Source organism: Dicentrarchus labrax, unplaced genomic scaffold (assembly GCF_905237075.1).
Source record: "Dicentrarchus labrax unplaced genomic scaffold, dlabrax2021, whole genome shotgun sequence".
NCBI classification, from domain to species: domain Eukaryota; kingdom Metazoa; phylum Chordata; class Actinopteri; family Moronidae; genus Dicentrarchus; species Dicentrarchus labrax.
The window spans coordinates 8,757,753-8,769,323 of NW_026136719.1; the positions used below are offsets into that span (position 1 = coordinate 8,757,753).

Here is an 11,571-nt window from a genome sequence, read left to right on the forward strand (position 1 = left end):
TCTATTGCTTCCACTTGACCAGCATCTGAGGAGGTGCAGAGGATTGTGTGTTTAAATATGTTTGACACCAGAATAACTTTGCTTTAAGATATTACACTGTGTCACGAGCCCTATGTTAATTGCGTGTAGTGTCCTAGAGTTTGGGTACAACATGTGGATTTGCTGTGTCACAAAGTTTTGGGAATGTTTTGTAGACAGTTTATCTACAGTATGACCAGACTACTGATGTTCAAATAAAGTTTTCAATCAACAGCACATTCAATTGGAAAAATGGAAACAAACATGGAAACAGGGCCCAAAGATTAACCAATCATTTATTTTGTACATCTACCTGTAAAGCATTTCCAGGAAAATGTGTGTGTGCTAATGCAAAGTGGTTACAAAAATAAAGCACATTCTTACGTAAATATGACATGACAGTAAAACTACACTTACAAATGCTGAATAAGAAAATAAGGGACAGTATCACTTGAATGTCTGTGCCTTTCTGTCATTGTTAAACCAATTTATCAAAAAAGGTATGGTTACTAATACTATCGGACAGTGTTTGTGGGATTCAATTCAAGTACTGTACATGTGTACATACACGTCAACAGTCATTTACACGGGCAGTAAACAATCTCTGCAGCAGTTCCAAATGAGTTCCTTTGGGCCTCAATCTCTGACACCAAACATCTAAAGTACTTAAAACTGTCGTGGAAGAAATGGATTAATATAATAAAAATGATTATAGCAAATACATCATCGTAGAAAATACCAACAAAGCAGTGATTGCATTTTCTCAACTTACTCACTGTAACCTTACGTATCTGTTATCATTTTGTAATAACTCTGACAATTGTCAAATCTGAGTTTTAGATCAGGATTTCTCTGATCTAATATTTATTGTGTGATACAATGTAACAATGTGCTAATACTCCTGGTAAATGACTTCTGTCATCAATAGTGGTATTTCACTTTAAAAAAAACAGCTTTTCCAACTGTACAATGCATTTTAGTGCATTTAAAACATTATCTGACATGCATTCATCAACATAAGCTGTTAGAGACTGGAATGACTTACATACATCTATCTTCTAATGTAAACTATAGACAATGTTACTCTAGGGCAGTACCTCGGTGTTAACACTTTAATATACTGGTTTAAGCAAGAAACATAAATATATATCTCCACTGACAGACAGTGGGTTTTACAAATACTACGGCCAGGTTAATCTCTGTTGGATTCCTGCTTTATACCATCTTTAAGTCAAGAACATAAACAAGGATCTATGCCAAAGAAAGTGAGTGTAAATGTGGCAGCTTATTATATCAAAGGACTGTACAAAATAAGAGAATACACTATGATTAAAAAGACAAAAGAAAAAAAAATGGATGGAAGTTTGTGTATTTCAAAATTGTCCTCTCAGGTCCTTGTCAAGAGGTAAAGTGTTCAAAAAAGGCAGTTGGGGTCTTTAAAAAGTCTCCCTCTTCATTAAGCTATTGCCTTTGCCTCAGGCAGGAACGCCTCCCAAAACTTTATAAGCTGGAACAGAAGATGAGAGGAATAAAAAGTTAACTCAATATCTTTCAATAAATATCAATTATAACCAATATTTAAAAGTCATTATCATAATAAAAATAATCCAAATTAAATGTTATAGAACACCTTGGTAGCCATGAATAAAGTAAAGCATACTGAGTAAAGTGTACATGTTGAATATAACACTTGATATATAGCTAAATGATTACCCGTTGTTGAGACTGCAGCATTGCCTCCAAATATTTAATTATCTGGCTCTTGAAGTCCTTGGCTTTTTCTTTCTGAAAAGACAAAAGTGTTGTCACGTCTCAAGCCCATTTCTGACAGAACATTCAATCTAATTTGATCCAAACACAAACACTTTTGAGCAGCTACTGTAAATACACAAACATACCTCAAACCTGAGAACCTCCTTGCGTACAGTCATTCCAACCCTGTCGAAATCTCTCTCGTACTGAGTAACCCTCGCCTCCCACTGAGAACATACATGAGGAGGAGCAAAAACGATTAAGTAAGTATTCATATCTTGATGATGAAATATACTATATATCTACAATATAATACATGATATCCTTTTAAACACTAAACATAATCTGACATCATTTTTTATTGAACATAATACACTGATGGCCCTAGCCAAAATACCACAACAGGTACATCGGAGGCTCAGTATCGGACCTGATACTGGTATCGGTATCAGTGCATCCCTATAACAGACGAAACTAAAAATTCTCCTCTTTTGAAGAGGCTACAACTATAAGTCAGCTGGGTCCCTACTTCCCAAGTGAACCATATCCCTTACACAACTTTACATGGAGTTGAAAGCACTGGACTGGTCACTATGTCCATTACCTCAGTGATCTCATCTTTGGCCTGCTGCAGTTTGTCGGGCTTGTTGGCCCACAGCAGCTTGGCCTCGGCTTCCCTCTTCTTCTGGAGTGTGCTCTGAGCCTCCTGCCATCGCTGCCACGCCCGCATGCGCTGGTCAAAACACCCCTGTGGGCATCCATTGAGATTAGATGACAGTAATACAACACCTGATCATTCCACATCCCAAACAGAGAACAGGTAGCATGGCTGCAGTAAAGCAGTGACCTAGCACAATGTTAAAGGTTATTAATTAAATTGTGTCCTGCTATCTTTATGTTGCTCTGATAAAGTGCAGGGTTCAGAGAGAATAGCATCTACAGCACATTATTAAAAATATTGCACAATTGCAGCAATGAGTTTAATTTGAAGCATTAAAAACTTGCTCAACAGACAAAATTTTACTTTGGTATTAAAAAGGATTAAAAACACAAGTCACACAATAAAACACACCAACAGAGGCAGCAGTAGACCATATACTCCTGTGTTATGGAATAACTGTTTTTGTCAATGGAGTCTGGTGGGTTTAAACAAAGCGACATAACGGCTGTTTCTGGTTAAACAAAATCTTACTCATTGAACACAAAAGGTCCATCTCTGTAGGGATCCTTCCTATGATGTTGTCAGACACTTAAAATAACAATCTGAGGCGATCAGTAGCAAAAACAAGCAATTTTGCGGGAAGTTGCAGCTGCAGGCTACAACGCTCTCACTCAATACTGGGCCAATTTAAAAGATTGTTGTCCCCATTAGTCACTTAGACACAAAAACGTGGGAAAACAAGGTCCAGGTGGAAAAGTTTCCTTTTAAGTGATTCAGCTTTACAAGATAGCAGTGAAAGGGGGTTAGATTTAAATTTGTATGTTTTAGTCCCGGTATCAGGAACTACTCAGGCGTTACTTTTTAATGCCTCTCTGCCTCAGCAGAATCTTTACTACTTCCAACCGTATATCTACCATTCTGCAGCTGTGAGCTCACCCGCATAGCGCCCAGCAGGCGGATGTAGTCGGCCAGCAGCTCCTCAAAGATGAAGAAGTCACTGGCTGCCTGCTCTTGATGCAGCTGCTCCATCTTGTCCTCCACCTCTGCCAGTTGGGACAGGGCCCGGGACAGGGCTGTGTTGTCCTCAGAGTTTCCCAACATGGCCATACTTTTGGCAAATACTGCCGTGTTCCCACACAGCTCTGGTTTTGCAGGAGGAAACAAAAAACCTATTCAGTCTACTTGTTTCACCCTAAAAAACTAGGCAGCTGAACTGTACTCTTCTGTTTCCTCTGTTGAAACAATTTGATTAAAAAATTGGGCAGACAAAGGCAAGTCAAGAAGGGCAGATGTAGCTCACCCTTCCTGTGATTGACCAGGGAGTCGACCAAAGCATGAAGCTTCCTCAACTGCTGCTCCTCGTTCTCCACCTCCTGGAACTTGTCCTCAAACCACTGAGGCACGCAGCAAAAACAGGACAATATCATGAATAATCCTAATCACAACTTCATCACATCTAGAATTAAAGGATTTTTTTGTCTTGCTATTAGATTATATTTTCAAACTATTAATAATTAGTATAACTCCAATTCACACTTTGCCTCTGGTTACTCAAGATTTCTCTCTACGGTCATTAAAGACAGTCACATAATTTAGTAATGATAAGTTATCTTGCTCTGCAATCCTCTATATTAATTATAAAATGCAAATGGTTTAATTAAGATAGATTTATACTAAACACTTTGAGATTGAAAAATACTCTGAAATACCACAATAATTTCCCCACAATAGTCAATTTTTGTCTTTATCTACCTCTGAATATTACTGCATTATTTTTAAAATACTCTACAGATCCATCAGGGTTCATCAAACAATGGATTCTTCCAGTTCTATGATAGGGTTATAAAATGTGTCTCTATATGCAGGCCACATGTGCAACAGTCTCCTGAACAATATAAAACACTTCATCCAGGGTCCCCTTACAGTGTCAGACTCATTCATCTTGATGGTCATCTTGTTGACAGCATCTGATGCCTTATTGATCATTTTGAGGAAGCCAGCTCCACTCAGCGCCTGGGTGCTGACTGCTCTGGGTAGCTGAAAACACACACACACACACACACACAGACACACAGACAGACACACAGACAGACACACAGACAGACACACAGACAGACACACAGACAGACACACAGACACAGACACACACACACACAAATAGGCTAGTAAACACTAAGAAATTCCTTCTTAAGGCACATAACTAAATCTAAAATGGGAATTTTGTCATTATCTATCTTATTGCTACTAGAAAATCTTTTTATATCTTGAAATACCCACCTCTTCTCTCTCCAAGAACTCACGGACGTCAGGATCTTGTAGTAATGATGGGTGAGACACTACTCTCTGAAGATACCTACAAAAAAAGTGAGCAAGAAAATATAAAATATGCAAACAAAAGCATCGGTATGGGTAACTAAAAAGACCTTGGAGGGAACATGAACATATCTGCATTTAGAAAAACTGTCCCAGTATGAATATTATTCATCATCTCATTAATAATGTCCTTGTATGAAAAATGTATGGATCCTTGCCTCTCCAGAGCGGCTCTTCTTCTCTCAACAAACTCGACTGATGACGGGTCGTCCATTCCCACCTTCACTTTGGTCATTCCTGTTGATCCAAATGAGAGTCACAAAAAAAGGGGGAAAAAAGTGCAAAATAGACTTACACTTGAATAAAAAGGCCTGGGCACCCACCTACAACACTTTTCTCGGGTGGTGGCGGGATGATGCAGCCGAGGAGCGACTGCTTGACCGACAGCTTCTCGTAAAGACCAAGGAAGTCACTATAACGCCTCCTGACAGTGAAGGCTTTACTCCTGAACATGGGCAAGGAGGTCTGAAAGTAGAGACAGGGTCAGTACTCTAAGAAAGGGACAGAACTTGGATAAAATTAAAGAATAAAAACAACAGTGAAGATTTAAACATATTAGCAGTTTTATAAGTAAAAATACACAAAATATATGTATCATCACAAGCTTTACTACAGACCCTGGTGGATACTTTGTAGGCCACATATGCATTCATGCCATCTCCTAGGAGGACAGAAACATTGGAGATACATTGAAGGTGAGAATTAATTAGGTCTTAGTCTGAAATTAATGTGTCAGCGCATTTAAAGGATGTAAGTTGCTAAAATGAGCTACAACTGTAAAAGTGTTATAATTATTCAGCTATGTTCCAAATAATAACATCCTTAAATTGAACTGGGAATTACAGACAGCATGAAAAGAAAAGACACTGACCAACTTTCTCCGGGTTGGTGACAGCAACATCCACATCAAAACTATCCTTGGCCTCGTCCTCCTCCAACTGTAATTAACAAGAAGAATACACCTCTGAACATCTGGCTGTAACAGACAGAACTTGGCTCTTACAGAGTGGGCTTTACCTAAGGGCAGGCATGAAAATGAATTGTTTCTAGCTTGTACCTGCTCCAAGGAGGTGGGCTGCATGGCTGCAGGGCTCTGAGTGAACGAGGAAGCAGGACGGAGGCCAGAGGAGGAGGAAAGCTCTTTCCGATCTGAGCTGCCAGGCTTGTCTGTGCTCAGCTCCACATGTGCCTCTGGGGACAGAATATACTTTTGATTAATGTATGCTTCTCGTAATCCAGAAAGAAAACAGATGACTAATGTGTGCGTTAGACAGAATCAGACAACGCACATAGTGTCATACAATAGCACTACTCATGATTTATCCACAACAGTCCACTTGTTGGATAATAACTGGTTGCATAATGCAAGTTCAAAAACATCTTTCATTAGACTTCCCCTGCCTAGTAAATGTCAACATCTTTCAAACTCCAACCCTAAAGTTTATCATGAAGGCTTACTGTTATACATATGTAGTCTCAAACCTAGAGTTACAACTATTACTGTAGTTGAAAAAGAATAAAATAATAATCTGCAACAAGCATTTAAAGTAAAAATGTCAAACACTTTCTGGTTCCAGCTTCATAAATGTTAAGATTTGCTGCTTTTTCTATGGATGATACCGTTATAATATAATTATAAACTTAATATATCTGAGACAGTCGACCAACACTGCTCTCTTTTACGCTTTTTTCCCTATTTACTAACTGACTATGAATCAACAATTTTTAATGGTTTAATCGAAGATCAAAGTACTCTGTAGTTGCAGCCCCATCCAAATCCAAACTGATAAGACATCAATCGGTTCAGTGTTTACTATGCCACTGGTGGAAGAAGCACCCAAATCTTTTACTTAAGAAAAAGTAGCAACGCCTCAGTGTAAAAATACTAAAAGTAATAATTAAGTGATGCATTAATGCTGCAGCTGATTACAAATACTTATATTTTCTGCCAGGTAATCCATAATAATACATCATAATTTTTGCTTTATTTATATTTTTTATTAATTATATGCAAAGTAATGTTGTCGAATAAATCAAGTAATTAATACAATATTGGCTCCAAAGTGTGCAGTATAAAGTAGAACAAAATGGAAATAAACAAGTATCTCAATCTTGTATTTAAGTACTTGAGTAAATGCACATAGTTTGTGACCAATAAACTGAACTTGATGTGTAAAAAAATGAATGAAATGCACCTTTAAGATGTAAGTTAAAATTGTCCAGCAAGAGCGAAGCTTAAAATAAACCACCTCACAAGACTCTGAATTCTTTTTAGGACATGCAAGTACTGCAAAACCCCGAAACTAAGTGGGGTAAAATTGAGAGAAAATGTCTCCACACCAGCAAACAGGTCGTTGTCCTCATCAGAGTGAACTCCGTTGGATTTGGCAGGTGTGCTGCTGGCCTCCTCTTCCTCACTGAACAGGTCTGGAGGCTCCTCGTTGACACGGTCCGGCTGAGAGACTCCTCGACTCACAGCCACTGGGTTACTCTGCAGACAGGGAGGGACACGGGTTCCTCATTAATAAGCCACAGACACACTTTAATACACAAAACTGCAGGGATGACAGCAGAGGACTTGTCTTGTCTCATGACCCTTATAACGTTGTTTTTTTTTCCCCCCCAAACACAGTAAAGCAAGAATAATAGATAAACTTAAACGAAAAATAGAAATACCAGCTGTTTAACCTGGACACCGAAACTGGAAGAGCTTTAAATGAACAATTAAGCAGCAGAGCCAGCCGACAAAAAGCTTAAATATTAAGTTTTACTACATACAAAGTCTAAACTGCTCCATTTTGTGCTTGTGAACTAACTTCGGCTCACTTTAGGCGTCGATTTAGTCGCTTTTATACAACATTGTACAACATTTACCGCCTCTGAAGTCAGTGGCTCACAGTTATTTGTGATGCCATGAATCCAGGTGAGATCAGATAAAGAGGCTGACCTACTGGCTGGTTCACTGAGTGCACACACAACCGCCACTAACAGGGGTTTTAATTCATGAGAATCAGCTTTTAAACGTTACTGACGAAGATGTCCTCCCCCTCGTCGCTGTCTCCGTCTGCCATGTCCGACGGTCCAGCTCCAGGCTCCTCTGTTGCAGGGAAAGGAGGGGGATTCCGATCTGAGCTGGCCGCCATATTCCGTGTTGTGGGAGGAGGTAGACGTAGCGGAAGTTGAAGGAGCGAGGAAGGTGAACAGCTGCAGCGACACCTGCTGGTCGCCGAGCAGCACGGCACTTCTCAGATATCTACAGTCATGGAAAAACATTATTATTGTTTTCTTCAATTTCTTGTTCATTTTTAATGCCTGGTACCACTAAAGGTATATCACCTGAAGGATGAAATGAACACGACAAAAAAATGCAGCTGATTCCATAAAACTTTATGTCCTATTTGACGTGCTTAAGCTTAATTGTATTCCCAGAGGCCATTTCATGTCATAAGCAGCACTGCACATGCAAAGGCCTAGAGTGGTTTCCTGCTTACATTCAAGCCGTAGCACAACTCAGAAGTTGTCAGCTCTCACATAATGTCTTAAAAAAAAAAAAGAATTATGTGAAGCCACAAAGGCAGCCACCTTGCCACTGCTGGAAATTGGCATGAGTGAGAGACAGGTAACCAAAAAACTGAAGATCTTCAAGACAGCCGTTCATTACACCAAGAAAAAGCAAGCCGAACATTGGTACTACCAAATTGCAACTGGTCGAGGCAGGAAAGGTCTTTCTACCCCACGAGATGACGGTGCACTCATCCGTTCCTGTGTCAGGAATCACCGTCAGACCTCCAGAGACCTTAAAAATGAGCCGGCACTGTTGAGGAATATGACTTGTTCAGCAAGGACAGTTCGAAACCGACTTCTTGAAGCTGGTCTGAAGTCACACAGGGCACGGAAGAAGCCCTTCATCAACGAAAGGCAGAGGAACGCCCGGTTACTCTTTGCTAGGGATCACAAGGATTGGACTGTTGATGATTGGGCTAAGGTTCTCTTCAGTGATGAATCCAATTTTGAGTTGATGCCCACTCCAGCCAACTTACTGGTCAGGAGGAAGCCTGGAGAAGCCTACAAACCAGACTGTCTTGCCCCTACAGTAAATCTGTGATGATCTGGGGTTGTTTCAGTATGGGTGGAACAGGGCAAATGCAATTGTGTGAAGGGCGAATGAACCAGGTCACGTACAGGGCTACTCTTGAAAACAGTCTTCTTCCATAAGCTGATAAACTCTTTCCTGCCTTGAATGACCGGATTTTCCAACAAGACAATGCCCCTTGCCACACGGCAAGGTCAGTTAAAGCCTGGATGGAGAACCAGAACATTCGAACCATGTCTTGGCCTGCTCAATCACCAGATCTAAATCCAATTGAAAACCTGTGGAACATCATCAAACTCAAACTGGAGCAAAGCAAATTTGTTTGAATTTTTGCAACAGGAATGGGCTGCTATGACAGCAGAACAATGTCAGAAGCTGGTGGAGAGCATGCCAAGACGCGTGGCTGCAGTCATCAAAAACAATGGTTATACAATCAAGTACTAACTCCTGTGTGTATCATGTGACTAAAACAGACAGGAAAGAAAACATGGAATGCCTAAAAGCACTGTTTTTGGCAGTACAATGCCATAGCTATTGATGTAAGAACTTAAGTGATTTTGGTTATTATCAAGAAAACCATGGAAAATAGCTAGATATCAGCTCTTAAATTAAACTCTTATGAGCTATTTTTGTTGTTATCATTATATTTGTCCAAACAAATGTACCTTTAGTTGTACCAGGCATTGAAATGAACAAGAAACTGAAGAAACAAGGGTGGTCTAATATTTTTTTCCATGACTATATATAAAGGACAACCTTTGGTCTAAATTAAGTACCAGAAATGTATCCCCTTCAGTGTGAAGAATATTTTGAAACAATATTTAAACCCCCATAATACGGAAATATTATTGATAGAAAGAAAATGTATCTGTAAAAATATAAAACCTTCTGGTTTCTTTATTAATACCTGAACACTGTTTTATTTATATATCTTGTATTACTATTGAGTGTTGTATTCCGTTATTGGAAATTTTATTGTTTTTGTTTCAGAATCAGAAATACATTATATTATACTTTATTTTATAATATTTATCCTATTTTATATACTTTATTTTATCTTTATATATGTATATATATATATTATATTATATTAACTGTACATAGTAGTTTTCTGTCTGTTTTGTTGAGCTTGTTGTCCTGCTTATTTATGCTTAGTCTGTGTCTGTATGTACCATTGACAGTATATAGGTATGTACATAACGTCAGATTCCTTGTATGTGTGCACATACCTGGCCAGTCAAAACTATTCTGATTTTATTTTGGTATTATTTGCAGCCCTGAAATGCTTTTAATTCTGCTTCAATCCTGTAAATCTCTTTGTGACTTTGTTTTCAAAAGTGCTGTATAAATAAAGGTGATAACACACTAAAGGTAATACAAATAGTTTATTGGGGTATTTGTAACATTTCAACTGTTGTCTGCAGATGTTTAACAGATTATCCATAGAGTAACCTATATGCAACAATTCATGAACATAGACTAACCAAGATGTTTTTGTGCTTAAACCTAACCAAACCTTAACCACTTTGTTGTAATATTAGTTGAATCTCAACTAATACCTGTTTAAATGTTACAAATACTCTATAGCACTGAGTAGGCAGACCATTCAAATAAAGTGTTACCAGTGTTTATTGTTATTATCTGTATTATTATAGCACTCATAGCCCAGCTGGTAGTGGTGAAAAGCAAGCAAGCATATTTACTCAAGTACCTATATATAATAGTACGACACTTCTCCTGATTATTTAAATTTGATGCTACCTTATACTTATTCACCGCCACGTTCTACAGGAGAATATCGTTCCCTCTTCACAAAGCTGAACAACTGACCTACTGACCTTGCAAAGTGGCTGGTTCGCTGTTTGGTGATTAGTTTATGGTAATTTTATTCGGTACTATGCTAGCCTGGAATCAGACCTCTGAATCACCATCCACATCTCAGATGTGATTCAAATGGCATTGACTTTTCTAATGCTCTTCCTTATTTATTTCTACTTGTATACTTTTATATATTTTTTTATAGTATATATACTCATCTTTTTAAAATGTATTTATGGTGTAGTTATTTTTTTCTTGCCCTTTACTCTGCACAAAACCCCATTTATCAACCTGGGTATCAACAAGTGCCACTGTTTAAATTTTGTGTACTTTTAATACATCATTTTAATAATGCACTTTTCTAGGTCTTTGTAGGACTCAAAAGGGTTTGGTGTTGGTTGTAGTCAAAATTGTTTTGATGAGTTCCGTTAGTTGAAGTTGTTTTGATGAACACATTTTCGAAGGCAGTAAATCAGAGGATGTATTTGGTTAAATTTACTGTTAGTTCTTTGGCTGTGGAGGCTCAATTTAAGAGTCACATTTAAACATAGGAACGAGGAATAAGACTAAACTACGTTTTAATTAATCAAATTCCAGTAGAATTCAGTTTTAAAATAGAACTTACAGTAAATCAAGAACTGTAACACTGAAGGAAATGTTCTTTCATTAACTGACCTTACCTTTATTTGCAGACAGTTTCCTCCCAACTTAGCTGAAGAGACAGAGACAGTCGTAAGAATTTCTCTGAATGTAGAAAAGCTTTGCTTACGCTTCATTTGGATTATTTACTGTTCATTCTTCTCCGTTATAATAGTTCAGTGAAAGCTTGAAGGAGGCAGATCTACAGCTGAACATT

General features: G+C 38.4%; 1 protein-coding gene across 1 annotated transcript; it reads right to left on the reverse strand.

Moving 5' to 3' along the window:
- Positions 1-295: 295 nt before the first annotated feature.
- LOC127351129 (sorting nexin-1) lies at positions 296-7,967 on the reverse strand. The gene is made up of 15 exons (XM_051378375.1): positions 7,837-7,967; positions 7,145-7,295; positions 5,862-5,995; positions 5,676-5,742; positions 5,422-5,465; positions 5,128-5,269; positions 4,963-5,041; positions 4,709-4,784; positions 4,355-4,468; positions 3,732-3,825; positions 3,368-3,573; positions 2,375-2,518; positions 1,917-1,997; positions 1,732-1,803; positions 296-1,525 (listed from the first exon to the last, which is right to left on the reverse strand). Exons 1-15 carry the CDS (start codon positions 7,945-7,947, stop codon positions 1,475-1,477), a joined length of 1,566 nt encoding a protein of 521 aa, XP_051234335.1. The 5' UTR covers positions 7,948-7,967; the 3' UTR covers positions 296-1,474.
- Positions 7,968-11,571: the final 3,604 nt, after the last annotated feature.